Source organism: Cetorhinus maximus, chromosome 22 (genome assembly GCF_964194155.1).
Source record: "Cetorhinus maximus chromosome 22, sCetMax3.hap1.1, whole genome shotgun sequence".
Taxonomy (NCBI): Eukaryota; Metazoa; Chordata; class Chondrichthyes; order Lamniformes; family Cetorhinidae; genus Cetorhinus; species Cetorhinus maximus.
The window spans coordinates 70,962,886-70,978,933 of record NC_135900.1 but is presented as its reverse complement, the minus strand read 5'-3'; the positions used below and the strand labels follow the sequence as shown (position 1 = coordinate 70,978,933).

At 40.8% G+C, this 16,048-nt stretch overlaps 1 protein-coding gene across 1 annotated transcript in view; it reads left to right on the top strand.

The window, feature by feature from the left end:
• Positions 1 to 16,048, top strand: part of LOC144696784 (V-type proton ATPase 116 kDa subunit a 4-like) — a 116,122-nt gene that overhangs the window by 83,582 nt on the left and 16,492 nt on the right. The window contains exons 13-17 of the mRNA XM_078568514.1: positions 1,617 to 1,774; positions 3,163 to 3,256; positions 4,223 to 4,341; positions 14,704 to 14,924; positions 15,827 to 15,933. Of these exons, the coding sequence (XP_078424640.1) occupies positions 1,617 to 1,774; positions 3,163 to 3,256; positions 4,223 to 4,341; positions 14,704 to 14,924; positions 15,827 to 15,933 (699 nt within the window). The remainder of the gene's footprint in view (positions 1 to 1,616; positions 1,775 to 3,162; positions 3,257 to 4,222; positions 4,342 to 14,703; positions 14,925 to 15,826; positions 15,934 to 16,048) is intronic.

Below are 16,048 nucleotides of genomic sequence, written 5' to 3'. Positions count from 1 at the left end.
ACTTGGGTATGAGTGATGAGGTACCAGTAACATGAGGGTTTACCTGTCTCTGTGCAGATGATTCTGGATTTAAGCTGCATTATCCTAGATTATTTTAGCTGTTATGAAGTTCTCTGTAGATGAAAGGAAGAAAACTTGCACTTATAAAACAGCTTTCACAGTCTCAGGATGTCCCAAAACGATAGGCAATGAAATACTTTTGAAGCGTACTCACTGTCATAGTTAGGGAGCACAGCAACCAATTTGTGCACAGCAAGCTCTCACAAAGAGCAATGAGATAATGATCAGATAATCAGTTTTATTTTATGGTGTGGGTTGAGGGATAAATGTTGACCAAGACACCATGCTCTTCTTCAAATAGTGCCATCTTAGAGTCTCTTCAATTACTTGCCTGGCTGAGATAGTTCAACCATTCAAGCCAGGAATATCCCAGTTTTGATCTCTACTCCCTGTTGCATTAGCTGATCTCAGCCATCATAATGATGAGTCATTACCTGCGATCTCAGTGATCTTAGCTAAAAAGAGGAAAATTCTGCAAGAAATGACATAGCTGCCAAATGAGGATAGATCAGACTCAGCTGTGATTTATGGTAGAACAGACTGTTGTCTAGGCTTAAGAATGGTCATTTGGGTGAGGTACCAGTGTAACCTAACAAAACGCCACTGCCTTCAGGAATAGAGAAGATAATTATTCATTTTCGATTAAGCAACTGCACTTCCCCCTTCTCAGTACAGGTTTTCTTAAGTCACACCTCCAGCTGAGAGCAGATAACTGAGCTGAGACTGGTGTCCCGTTATATCCTTCTGCTTGTAGAAGGGCCATGAAAGAAGGCTGAGGTTAATGCATCAACAGCGATGATTGAATATCTGTTCTTCAGCCTGTTGTGTTGCATGGTGATGCTATTGTCCGTTGCCGCTATACGCTTCATGATGGAGGCGGTGACTCCATTGTTTGGATAGTATTGGTAAAGCTACCAACTACATTTAAATTGTACTAAATCTAACTTGTGCAATGACACTTATACAGTAAGCAGAGTGTGAACCATTCAGCCACTTGAGCCTGTTCTGCCATTTTATTAAAGAATGAATGATATACCCAGCTTTGATCCATATCCCTCAATATCTTTCTCTCATAAAAAATCTATCAACCCCAGCTTTAAAAATTTTAAGTGATCTATAGCCTTTTGACTGAGAGTTTCAGATTTATACTACCTAGTTTTTGAAAAAGTGCTTCCTGATTTCACTTCTAGATGTAAATTTAATTTTCTGCCCCTTTGTTCTGTCTTCCCCTGCCACAGGAAATAATTTCTCTATTGACCTGATTGAATCCTGTTGCTATTTGAAACAGCCCAATTAAAAGGTTTCTCATTCCTCTAAGATCAAGAGAATGCAATCCAAGTTCACAGGAAACTGGATAATTTAACCCTTTAAACCCTGGTATCTTTTTGATGATCCAAGAGATTTGTTCCATTCCTTGGAGTTTGTAAATTCTGGAGTGATTCATAACAGTTGTGGCTTGGTGGAACGCTGTAGCTGGTAGGAAGTTAATTCTCTACATGTGTCCTTGGTATTTAACTGGAGATGAAGCCTAAAACTGCTTGTTGCCCCAAATTCAGATCTGGAACACCTTCTTCAGTGGACGCTACCTCATCCTGTTGATGAGCATATTTTCCATTTACACTGGATTCATCTACAACGATTGCTTTTCAAAATCCTTCAACATTTTTGGATCCTCATGGCATGTCCGGGCCATGTATCACAACGGAAGTTGGAAGTAAGTCTTGCAGCCAATCCCCGGTGATAAAAGATCAGTTGGTCAGTAATAATTACCCAGAATGCTAACTATGTGAAATCGGATGAAAACTGATCAGTTTCAGTGTGAGGTGCAGTAAAACGGTGACACATGATGAATGGGTCACATTTCCAGGTGGGCTGGGATTTTCCAATTGGCCCACTGCAACCTGAGTGGAAGATTGGTGAAGGTAGTGTTTTGAACATTTCTTCAAGGGCCCTGCGGATCTTCAGCTGAAGATGACTGGGGGAAATTCCTTGGAAACTTAATTCCTTTGTTCTTCATTGGTGATATTCAAATGTTGAGCACATATGGTTTCTCCCCATTCTTTACTCTTAATGGTGCAGCACTATGGTCCAAGGGCATTATGAGCTCTCTGAACCCTCGGCCAAGTGACCAGTCTTCCGTATCAGACAATAAGAGTGAGATTTTAAATCAATCAAAACCCGTCCATTCGCACGGTTAAAATTGGGCCCTTAATTAAGTGTTGGGAGGCTATTTGACTATAGGGGGCTATTACAATGCACACCCAAACTGTTGCCTAATCTCCATGTACTCCCATTTTCCAGGTGGGGAGTAATTGGGAGCAGAAACATGAGCTACACTTTCATCTACCCCCCGCCCCCTTCCAGGGTTGTTAAGGACAACTGTAACCTCATAACTCAGCATTGACTCATCTATCAGAAGCAGCCTAATCATTTGGGGAGGTTTTCCCTTTGTTACTTTAAAAAGCCCAACCATATCCCCTCAGTCTGTGATCTTTTTCTTCCCCAGGGCAAAATTCCCCAGTTTCCTAATCCTGTCCTGATAATCCAGAAACCTTAAACTAGGGTCTCCAATGCCTGAAATTTCATATTTCACACCCTTGTGTTTAAATTGCTCCCACCTCTGTTAATTCCACTAACCCTTTCATCCAGTCTCAACAATCCATTCCCCTGCCTTTTCCCCTTGGTGCATCCCTCTCCCCCATGCACTTTGCCCACCATTAGTGACCATGCCTTCAAAGCCTAGGCCCCACATGCTGGTATTCCCTCCTTGAACCCTCTGCCTCCACCTCTCCCTCCTTTAAGACCTCCCCTAAAGCCCAACTGTCGGAACATGCCTTTGACCAATTTCACAATATCTCCTTTGGCTCTGTGCTCACTTTTCAGGTTATGCCAATGTGAAGCATCTTGGTATTTTTTTTAACATTAAAGCTAATTAATTATACAATTACAAATTGTTACTTGTGGTATCAATTGGTGGCCTTCCTTTGGACTATTTCCAAGACGTTGATATCCCCTAGCTGTATTTGCCAGTGTTTGTTTTTGTCTGTCATTGACTGAGAAAATGTAATAACTCCTTGTCTTTTTGTTTCGTTCGTTGTGCAGCGACCATGTTATTGAAAACAACCTGTTACTACAATTGGATCCTGCTGTGCCAGGAGTATTCTCTGGAAATCCGTATCCGTTTGGCATTGATCCGGTGAGGAATATTACGTTACCGACTCCTCCAGTTCCCTAGCCCTGTCCTGATAATCAAGAAACTTTAAACTAGGGTCTCCAATGCCTGAAATTTCATATTTCACACCCTTGTGTTTAAATTCCTCCCACCTCTGTTAATGCCCTTTCCAACATCCGTGCTTTCCAACATCGATCATGGGATGTTTTGCTGCACCACTGGAAATTTTCTATCTTCTCCATTTCTTATTGGTTTCCCTTAACTAAATTACCAAATCGTCAGCACCAGAACTGATGAATTTGGGGCCTTTACAACACATTTGACAGTCAGTTTGAACCAAAATACTTGAGGCTAAGATCAGGCTAATGACCAGCCCATTACTGGATAAGGGACAGTATAAGGGTAAGGCACATGGTAATCGTCAAAGAGTTCACACATCTGTTAAAATCACGGTGAAAGGAATTTAATGCAGGTATGCTTCAGAGTTTGTATGATAACATCACTGATAATTTATATCTCCAAATTACGAATTGCACTAGGAGAGACAGTGGCATAAATGGTAACGTCACGGACTAGTAATCCAGAGCCCCTGGCTAATGCTTTGGGGACATAGGTTCAAATCTCACCACGGCAGCTGGTGTAATTTAAATTAAATTAATAAGCCTGGAATGTAAAGCTCATTTCAGTGATGGTGACCATGACAACTATCTTTGATTGTCAGAAAAACCCACCCGCTTTGATAATGTCCTTTAAGGAAGGAAATCTGCTGCCCTTACCTGGTCTGGCCAACATGTGACACGAGATCCCCGGCAATGAGGTTGACTCTTAAATGATTTCTGAAATAGCCTAGCAAGCCACTCAGTTTAAGAGAAATTAGGGATTAGGCAACAAATGCTGACTTTGCCAGCGACACCCACGAAAGAATAAAGAGAAAAAAAATATAGCTCTCACCCCAACAGCTCCTAATAAGTATTATTTGTTAATCCAAAGATTTGGAACATAGCTTCAAACAAGCTAACCTTCCTCAACTCTTACAAGATGAAGATGTCAGTCATCCTTGGTATTACACAGATGGTCTTCGGTGTTGTCCTCAGTATTTTCAATCACATGTAAGTACGAGAGATTATTTCTGGGTGTGCTTATGTGGACAGGTATTTTTAGAACATCTTTCATGAACTTAGCACGTTCCAAAACAACACTTTGGAATCAATGAAGTCGTTTTGAGATGTGATCACTTGCAGGAAAACATAGCCAATTAATACACAGCATGGTTCTGCAAAGAGATAAAGATCACATCTATTTTGGTGATGTTTATTGAAGTGTGAATTTTTCCAAGAATACTGGGAGAACTACTTCCTCCTCTTTGGTATACTGTAATGTCATATGCTTATCAGAAAGTCAGACGGGTTCTAAGTTTAATGCCTGATCTGGAAGATGGCACCTCTGACAGTGCAGCAGCCCCTCAGTGTTGCACTGAATTGTCAGCTTAGATTTTGTGCCCAAGTTTCTGGAGTGGGACTTGAACTCTTGATCTTCTGACCCAGGTGAGAGCAGGCTACCCACTGAACCAAGGGCACCAAATGGAGCCTACTTTACTCTGTTGTTCCAGTGGACTCCTGCAGTAACTCTAGTGGACACAGCCTGGAAATATGCTGCAACTTTCTTGGTTTTTCTTGTCAGAAGTAAAGACTTCTCCCTCAGCTTTTAAGGCTGGGAACCAACAGGGTGGAAGGAGGAAAAGTTCCTACACTGGAAGTTTCCCTCCATATGGTAAGGGAGCTAAGAGGAGAAGAAAGTTATTTCTGTATTGAGGAAGGCATTGGGCAACCAGGCCCACCTCCATTCTCCCAACCCCAACCACAATTTCAGGCAGTATGGAGTTGGTGTGAACTTGGGTTGAACCAGCAGTCGCATTGGCAGCAATAGGGAGTCCAAGTGAGGTGCGCTCTCACTAATCCCACATACTCTAACAGTCACAATGTACCAGTGGGATCACAGACCAAGGATTATCAGGCTTGGCATTCTACATCCTTTGTCCATGCAAATATCGTGCAAATTTTGTGTCAAATTGACAATTGATACATCACTTTTAATTTTATCTCACTTTTAATTAAGTTTCTTGCACTTGACTGGCTCAGTTGTGATTTGTTGAATATCTTTGGGAAGATGGTTGTGGTTGGAGGCCAATCATCTCTGCCCCAGGACACCACTGCAAGAATTGGAGTATAATGTGGGAAAATGTAATGTCCATTTTGGCGGGAAGAATAAAAGGGAGGCATATTATTTAAATGGTGAGAGATTGCAAAGCTCTGAGATGCAGAGGGATCTGGGTATCTTAGTGCATGAATCGCAAAAGGCTAGTATGCAGGTACAGCAAGTAATTAGGAAAGCTAATATAATGTTATCATTTATTGTAAGGGCAGCTGAGTTGTACTATTAGTGATAGAGTTGATCTGCAGACACTGCTTGGGTGGAAACATTAAGTTTATTTACAGTATACTCAGCAGCAAATACATGTGTGCTTTCAACTCCTATTCTAACTCTACATGGACTGCTGAGGTAGCCCACGCTACTGTCCTATTGGTTACTACAGATCATGTGATCTTCCTTAACAAGTATTATTCTTAAAGGTACATTACACACTAAATAAAATCATAATTACTACATTCCTCCCCCTTTAACTTGGCTATACATGTTATATTTACAAGTACATATTTTTCAAGATGACATAATATTTACACTGGGTAAGGAATTTACAAGTTCCGTCTTTCAGGTGGTTTCATGGTGTGTGTGGAATTTCACAGCTCCACAACTTCAGATTCTTTGTCAGGAACTTCCTTTCTGGAGTTGCCTGAACATCAGGTGCTTCGGTGGGCACTTGCAGTTCTGTATCCTTGACTCTCACAGGAGTATCAGACATGTCTGTCCTGGGTTGAGTATCCTCAACAGGAAATGCAGACCCGGTCATGGTCACTGGTGGAACCAAATCTTGATGATGTGTGTCTCTCTTCCTTAAATGATCCACATGTTTATGGGTGATCTGTCCTTCCACCTCCACATGGTAAGATGGAGGTCCAGTCACCGCACTTATTTCATCCGGTAACCACTTTAGTCCTTCCCCGAAGTTTTTTAGGTATACCGGCTCTCCCACGGTAAATTTCCTCTCATGACTATGCCGGTCGTGTCTAGTTTTCTGGCTTCCTTGACTCCTTTCCACCTTCCCTTCTAAATTCGGCATTATTAAGCTCAATCTCATCCTGGGACAGCATTTCAACAATAACTCTAAAGGTGTGACACCTGTTGTTGTGAGGGGTAGTCCTGTAATGAAAAAGAAAGCGTGCTAGCCTGGTTGCCAAGGAATCACCAGTTAGCTTTTTCATGCCTGTCTTGAACGTTTGAACCGCCCTTTCGGCCAGTCAGTTTGAGGAAGGGTGGTACGGTGCAGTTTTTACATGAGTAATACCATTGAGGCTGATAAACCGTTGAAACTCAGCACTCGTAAATGCTGTGCTGTTATTGGAAATGACCATTTTTAGTGGTCCTCAATTGTAGTGCCTGACATTGGTGACTTCACCTCATATGTCCAACCATTTTAAATGGGCATCGACAATGAGCAGAAACATTGTTCCCAGGAAAGGTCCAACGTAGTCAATGTGTAACCGCACCCACCACCTTAAACATTTAATCCCTCCCACACCGACGCACAGTGGCAGCAGTGCATTACATATATAAGATGCGCTGCAGTAATTTGCCAAGTGTCCTTCGACAGCACCTTCCAAACCCATGACCACTACCACATAGAAGAACAAGGGCAGCAAACACATGGGAAGTTCCCCTCCAAGCCACACACCGTCCTGACTCGGAACTATATCATCATTCTTTCACTGTCGCTGAGTAAACCGTTGGAAGTCCCTCCTAATAGCGCTGTGGGTGTACCTACACCATGTGGACTGCAGGGGTTTAAGAAGGCAGCTCACCACCACCTTCTCAAGGGTGACTGGAAGTGAACAATAAATGCTGGCCACATTCCAAGAACAAATGAAAAGAACTTCTCACTTCTGAGTCAGGAAGTCATGGACTCGAGCCTTACTCCAGAGACTTAAGCTCAAAACCTGGGCTGGCTATTCCATTGCAGTCCAGAAGCAGTGTTGCAGCGTTGGAGATGCACTGTGCGGGTGGGATGTTAAACTGAGGCCCTCTCGGGTGGTTGTAAAACATCACGTTGACACTCCTTTGAAAAAGAGCAGGGGAGTGTTGCCTCATGGTCCGGCCAATTCTTATCACCCAATTACCACTATAATCTTGCTTTGTGAAAATTGGTCACCGTATTTCCTTTGTTAAAGCAGTAACAACATTTCAAAAGTGCTTCATTGGCTGTTGAGTGCTTTGGAACATCCCGAGGTCAAAAGAGGTGGGATATAAATCCAAATCCTCCCCCCTCCCATTTGTGATTCAAATTTATGGATTAAATTTTAGTATTAAATTAATAAATCATCAGTTTTTTCGGCAGCTCAATTTTTTTTAACTCACCGTTTTTCTCTTATGCATCCAGATTGCAACCACAAGTCACTATCAATCTGTACCCTGGTGTTTGCCTTTGGAAAGTGGTTTCAGATTGTTGCACAGATATCAATACTGCGCTAAAAATTGCATCTGTGAAATAAGAAGCACCGAATAAAAGCATTGATCTTACTTGCCTAACTCTGCAGCCCTTTCATTCCTTTGAGAGCTCAGTTAGAACAGCAATGAACTCTCACCACATTAAACAGCCACATTCTACAAGTGGGCTGGTGAGTTCCATTTCAATTTGTTGCCTGCACTGTAGTACATCAGGAGACCACGAGGTGTTGCTGTGTTCTAAACAAATGAACAAATATCAGGCTTAACATGTCATTCAAGGACCTTGTAAAATGCGTTACAACAACAACTTGTATTTACATAGGATGCTTTATTACATTAGAGACACTATCACACTTTACAGGGGTACACAAAATATAACATCCAGCAATTAGACAAGATGAGGGTCAAAAAGGTAAGTTGTGAGGAGTGTCTTAAAGGAAGAGAATGAGGTAGACAGGTGTAGGGAGGGTTTCTAGGGCTTGGGGCCTAAGCAACTGAAGGCATGGTTGCCAATGGTGAAGCAATTAAATTTGGGCTGCTCAAGGTGTCAGAATTAGAGAGGTGTAGATGTCTTGGAGGTTTGTGGGCTGCAGGAGATTACGGAGATGGGAAAGAGTGAGGGATTTAAAAGCAAGGATAAGAATTTTAAAATCAAAGCATTGCTTGACTGAGGGCAATGTAGGTCAGCGAGCACAGGGGTGATGGGTGAATGGACTTGGTGCCAGTTAGGACATGGGCAGTAGAGTTTAGGATGATGTAAAGTTTAGCAGGTAGAACGTGGGAGGTGGGCCAGGGATGTTTTGGAATAGCCAAGTCTACAAGTAACAAAGTCATGAATGGGGGTTTCAGCAGCAGATGAGCTGAGATGAGCAAATTTGGGCAATGTTACGGAGATGGATATAGGCGGTCTTAGTGAAGGTGTGGTTAAGTGGCCAGAAGCTCATCATGGGGCCACATGACATCAAGGTTGTGAACCATCTGGTTCAGCCTCAGACAGTTGTCTGGATGAGGGATGGAGTTGTTAGCTAGGAGTGGAGTTCATGGTACGGTTGAAGAAAATGGCTTTAGACTTTGGGAAATTTCTGCACGTCCAGTACTGGATGTCAGACAAGCAGTCTGATAATGTAGGGATGGTGAAGAGGTTTACGGTCCCTTTTACTCCATGAGTTATAACTTTGTTCACAAGTCTGTTGTGTGGCACTTTATCAAATGCCTTTTGAATGCCCATGTACACCACATCATATTGTTCAACCCATACAAACATAAGAATTCGGAGCAGGAATGGGCCATTCAGACCCTTGAGTCTGCTCTGTCATTTGTTAAGATCATGGCTGATCAGATTGTGTTCTCTTCTTTCCTGTCTACCCCTATATCCTTTGACCCCCCTCGTCAGTCAAGAATCTATATAACGCAGCCTTAAAAATATTCAATGACCCTGCCTCCACTGCTTTCTGAGGAAGAGAATTCCATTGACTAACAATCCTTAGAGAAATAATTTCTCATCTGCATCTTAAATGGAAGACTCCTTATTTTTAAACTGTGTTCCCTCGTTCTAGTCTCTCCCACCCTGTCAAGCCCCCTCAGGATCTTTTGTTTCAATCAGATCACCTCTCATTCTTCTAAACTCCAATGGATATAGGCCCAACCTCTCTTCATAAGCCAACCCCTTCATCCCAGGAATCAGTTGAGTTAACCTTCTCTGAACTGTTTCTAATACATTTATATCTTTTCTTAAATAAGGAGACCAAAACTGTAGATAGTATTCCAGATGTGGTCTCACCAGCACCCTGTACAACTGTAGCAAAACACCTCTACTTTTATACTCCATTCTCCTGGAATAAACAAAAACATTCAATTTTTCTTCCTAATCACTTGCTATACCTGCATACTAACTAACTTTTTGTGATTCATGTACCAGGACACCCAGATCCCTCTGTACTGCAGTGTTCTGCAATCTCTCTCCATTTAAATACGCTGCTTTTCTATTCTTCCTACCAATGTGGTCAAGTTCACATTTCCCTCCATCTGTCAAATTTTTGCCCACTTAGTTAAACTATCTATATCTTTGCAGGCTCCTTATGTCCTCTTCACAAGAGGACTTTCCTACATATCTTTGCGTCATCAGCAAATTTAGCAATCATACATTTGGTCCCTTCATCCAAATAATTGGTATAGATTGTAAATAGTTGAGGCCCCAGCACTGTTCCCTGTGGCACTCCACTAGTTACAGCTTGCCGACATGAAAATAACCAATTCTCTATCCTTGCTAATATGTTACCCCCTACACCGTGAGCTCTTGTTTTGTGTAGTAACCTTTGATGAGGCACTTGTCAAATGCCTTCTGGAAATCCAAGTGCACCACATATACAGGTTCTCCTTTTTATATAGCTTGTTACTTCCTCAAAGTACTTTAATAAATTAGTCAAACACTATTCTCCTTTTTACATAGCTTTTTACTTCCTCAAAGTACTTTAGTCAAACACTATTCCCCTTTCTCAAAATCATGTTGACTCTGCTTGACTGCATTGAGATTTTTATGTGCTCCCCTATAACCTCCTTAATAATAGATTCCAGCATTTTCCCTATGACAGATATTAGGCTAACTGTCCAGCAGTTTCTTGCTTTCTGTCCCCCTCCTTTCTTGAATAGAGAAGTTGTATTTGCTATTTTTCAATCTGATAGGATCTTTCCAGAACCTAGAGAATTTTGGAAAATTAAAACTAATATCTTAGCAGCTATTCTTTTAAGACCCTAGGATGAAGTCCATCAGGCCCCGGGGACTTGTCAGCCTGTAGTTCTAATAGTTTTCTCAGTACCCTTTCCCTGGTGATTGTAATTGTTTTAAGTTCAAGCCTCCCTTTCGCCTCTTGATCTACAACTATTTCTGGAATGTTATTTATGTCTTCTACTGTGAAGTCAGATACAAAATATCTGTTCAATGTATCTGCCATTTCCTTATTTTCCATTATTAACTTAACTCCCCAGACACTCTCACGAGAGGACCAACGCTCACTTTAGTTACTCTTTTTAAAAAAATACTCTTGCTATCTGTTTTTATATTTCTAGCTAGTTTTCTCTCGAAATACTCTAATTTCTCACTCATTTTTTTTAGTCATTCTTTGCTGTTTTTTATATTTTGTTCAATTGACTGAGCTGCCGCCAATCTTCACAAAATTGTGCAGTGTTTCTTTCAATTTGATACTATCTTTAACTTCATTAGCCACGGATCCTTCCTATAGAATCTCTCTTTCTCACTGGAATGTATCTTTTCTGAGTATTCTGAAATCTCTCCTTAAATGTTTGCCACTGCTTCTCTACTGACCCATCCCTTAACCTAATTTCCCAGTTCACTTTAGCCAGCTGTCTTCATACCCTTATAATTGCCTTTATTTAAGTTTAATACTAGTGTTAGACCCACACTTCCTCAAACTGAATGTGAAATTGAACCATGTTCTTATCACTGCTACCGAGGGGTGCCTTTACCATAAGGTCATTAATTAACCCTGCCTCATTGCACATTACCAGGCCTGGTATAACCTGCTCTCTGGTTGGCTTTATAACTTGCTGCATTAAGAAACTGTCCTGAAAAACCTCTTTGAGCTCATCTTTCAGGCTACCCTTGCCAGTCTGATTCGCTCAATCTATATGTAGATTAAATCACCCATGATTATTGCAGTACCTTTCTCACAAGTCCCCATGATTTCTTCCTACAGTGTAGTTACTATTAGGGGACTTATAAACCACTCCCACAAGGGACTTCTTACCTTTGTTATTTCTTATCTCCAACAAAACTGATTCTACATCTTGATTTTTAGAACTAAGGTTGTCATTCACTATTGTACTAATGTCATCCTTAATTAAGAGAGGTACCCCACCACCTTTTCCTCATTTCCTGACCTTCTGAAATATCATGTATCTTCATCAATCCTCTCTACCTCATCAAGAAGCTCCAAATTAGTTAAACATGATTTGGTTTTAACAAATCTGTACTGGCTTTCCTTAATTAACCTGCATTTGCCCAAGTGACTATTAATTTTGTCCCAAATTATCGTTATTAGAAGTTTCCACACCATTGAATTTAAACTGACTGGCCTATAGTTACTGGGCTTACCTTTACACTTTTTTTGAGCAAGAGTGTAACATATGCAATTCTCCAGTCCTCTGGTACTTCTAAGGAAGACTGAAAAATTATGGCCTGTGCCGCTGCAATTTCCACTCACTCCCCTATAGACAACCTATTTAATACCTCCTCATGATCAGTTATAAACCCTTCAAGTGTCTGAATTACCTCCTCTTTCATCATGACAAGTAGTGCAAAGTATTCATTTAGTATCTGTTATGCTCCCTGCCATGTGTAAATCTCCTTTTTAGTCCCTAAAAGGCCTCACTCCTCCTTTTGCAACCCATTTACTATTTATATGCCTATAGAAGATTTTTGGATCCTCTTTTTATGTTAGCTGCCAGTCTCTTTTCATATTCTCTCTTTGCTCTTACTTCCTTCTTCACTTTTTTCTGATCTTTCTATAGTCAGTCATGTTCTCACTTGCATTGTTAACCTGATAGCTGTCATATACCCCATTTTCTGCTTCATTTTACTATCTGCCCTCATTATCCAAGGAGCTCTAGTATTGGTTATCATATCTTCCCCTTTATGGGTATGTACCTGAACCATCTTCTCTTTAAAAGCAGCCAATTGTTTGATTACAGTTTTGCCTGCCAATCTGATTCCCATTTTCCCAGGACAGTGCCATTCCCAATCCATAAAAATTGATCTTCCTCCAATTAAATATTCTTGCTCTAGAATGCTTCTCCTTTCCATAGTTTATCTAAATCTTATGATAATATGATCACTGTTGTTTAAATGTTCCCCTACTGACACTTAATCCACTGGGCTCACCTTATTCTCAAGAACTAGATGCCTCCTTGGGCTAGAAACATAATGTTTAAGAAAATTCTCCTGAAGGCAGTTCAGAAATTTTTCTCCCTCATTTCCTTTTATAATACTACTATCCAAGTCTATATTAGGATAACTGATACTCCCCATTACCAATACTCTATAATTTTTGCACTTCATTGTAATTTCGTCATCTTTTCACTAATTTATTGGAAACCAGCACTTACCTCTTGCAAAAAATTAATTCAGCCATTTTTATCCTTATATTTTAAATAGTCTTCCATTTTATTTATTGCCTTTCCAATGGTCCCACTTATTAGAATAATATATGTATGGGTAAACATTAAATATAATTGTGACATGGAAAAAGACCATTCAGCCCAACCAATCCATGCTGAGCTTTATCCTCCACATGTGCAGTAGACCTAATTCTATCTGTCTGTCCTGTTTCCATATCCCTTTCTTCCACTTTCCTTTAAATCACTAACTCTGAAGATGCATTCCACAGCCTTGCCATAACAATTTGCATTTACATAATGCCTTTCATGAAGTAAAATGTCCTAAGATGTTGAACAGGAGCATTACCAAACAGAATTTGCCATCAAGTCACATAATGAGATTTTAGGACAGGTGACCAAAAGCTTGGTCAAGGAGGTAGGCTTTAAAGAGCATCGTTAAAGAGAAGAGAGGGGTAGAAAGAATTCCAGAATTTATGGCCTAGGCAGATGAAGTGGTGGAGCAATGAAAATCAGGGTTACACAAGTTGTCAGAATTGGAGGAGCACAGATATGAGGATTGTAGGGCTGCAGGAGATTGGAGAGATGGGGATGGGTGAAAATGTAGGGATTTGAAAACAAGCATCAGAATTTTAAGTTTGAGGTGCTGATGAACTGGGAACCAATGTAGGTTAATGGGCACAGTGGTGATGGGTGTAGTTAGGATGTCAGCAGCAGGAGACCAGGAGAACGTTGAAATGGTTGAAATCATTGAGGTACCAAATGCCTGGATGAGGGCTTCAGCAGCAGATGAGTTGAGCCTTTCAGTTCAGAGGATTCATGCACAATCCTCAGTGCAAAAAAAAGTTTATCTTGCTCTCTGTCATCATTCTGTTGCACCTGATTTTATAATCCATCACCCCAATCTAGAACCTCCCCAACCACTGGAAATGGTCAGTTTCTACCTGTCCCATATCTTTATAGTTTAAAACGCTTCCATCTAATCACCCTGCAATCCCCTTTGTTCCAACAAAATAGTCCCAGACTGAGGTAAGCAAAAGATTTAATTGGGGCTATGAGCGTAGGAAAAGCTCCAAAATTAATCAGGCTTGAGCAAGGTTAAAAATGAGAAAATCTCTTTCACTGAAGGATGGCAAACATGAACACCTTCTCAGCAAAGGTGATTGGTTTGGTGTTAACTGACCCTTAAGGAGGAGCTGCTTCAATATCTGTACAGGAAGAATGTAAATATTGGCCAGGACAGGGCTTTAGTTGCTCTTCAAGTAGTACCTGAGAGGGCAGATGGAGTCTCCATTTAAAATTCCATCTGAATGCCTCTGACAGTCCAACACTTCCTCAGTGCCCCATCAGCCATATCAAGTGGATGTAAAAGATCTCATGGCAGTATTTTGAGGACGAACAGGGGAGTTCTCCCTGGTTACTGACCAATATTTATCCCAAAACCAGTAACACTAAAATGGATTATCTGGGCATCATTACATTGCTGTTTGTGAGTTCTTGCTATACGCAAATTAACTGCCACTTTTCCTACATTACAACAGTTGATATATTTTGAAAGTACCTCATTGGCTGTAAAATGCACTGTATGTCCTGAGGTCGTGTAAGATGCTATATAAATATAAGTCTTTCTTTACATATCAATTATTAATGAGGAAAAAACTTAATTCTTTTTAGAGGTTGATCTGTCCATAATTCATTCCCTACCTTTTTCTGTTTTACAGATACTTTAAGAACAAGGTCAACATCGTCCTTCAATTCATACCTGAGATGATCTTCATGTTGAGTTTATTCGGTTACCTGGTCTTCATGGTTATTTTTAAGTGGTGTTTTTACCATGTTGGGATTTCTCAGATTGCTCCCAGTATTCTAATCCATTTCATCAACATGTTTCTATTTAGTTACAACGATCCTTCCAATGTGCCCTTGTACAATTATCAGGCAAGTGTCTCTTGTTTTACCTGCAATGCCTTGACTAAAGTTTAATTACTGGTCAGCAACAGAAAAGGTTTCTCTACTACTCATACCCACCCAGAATGTGCTGCAAAAGTCTACAAATGTTTTGGTTGGATTTATCAAGCTATTGCATTGGTCCTATCTCCTTTGGTTGAGGGGTCCATTCCCAATGGCAAGGTAGATTATTTCGAGGGAATTCTAGGAGAAACTTTTTCACCCAGAGGGTGTTGAAGATCTAGAACTCGCAGCCTGGAAAATGGAACTGGGTAGATAGCTACTTGTCAGCTGGTGCAGGTACGAAGGGCCAAATGGTCTCCTCTGTGCTGCAGACCTCTATGATTCTATGATTGTTTTGTGAACTTGAATCACTGTGGTGCCAATGGCTACATTTAGAAAGCCATTGCTCTATTTCAGAATAGGCCAACAACCTGACATTTTCAGGTTTGCTTTCAGGCCTGTGAATCATTAGCAGCTTGGGAGCCACAATCCACCTGGGCTATGAAAAAGGGATGAAAAAAATCTGCCAGAATTTCTGATCACAATCTAGTGACTGTTGCAGCAAGTGTTTGGGTGAGGATTTGGTTCAGTTGTTGATGTTCCCATGCTAAAATAGCATGAGAACACTCGACTTGGCTCACACGATGAAAAATGGATGATTCCTTTAGATACTCAAGGGTCACAGTTGTCATGGGGACTGAAGTCTAGCGAGGTGTCAAGGAGAGGAGATCAGCAGAGAAACGGGTTGTAAACATGTTCCTTTGACAAGAATTTGACAAGAGATGCAAATACTATTGTTCACCATTAACAATTGTTGGTCCAAGAGAGCCCAATGGATAGTGAATGGAGATTCAGTATATCTTGCTAAATTAACTTTGTTTTTTTTACAGCAAGCGATTCAGTGTTTTCTGGTGATTATTGCAGTCATTGCTGTCCCCTGGATGCTATTTTTCAAGCCCTTCGTTTTGCGATCAAATCACAGGAAAGCTCAACGTGCGATGGTAAGATAAAGATGGTCTATGCTAATGTTTGAACGTAGTGAATTGTGTGTCAGACATTAGACTGGGATTGACGATTCTGGATAATGTTCTGGTTCTTGGCTCACTTGATCTTTTC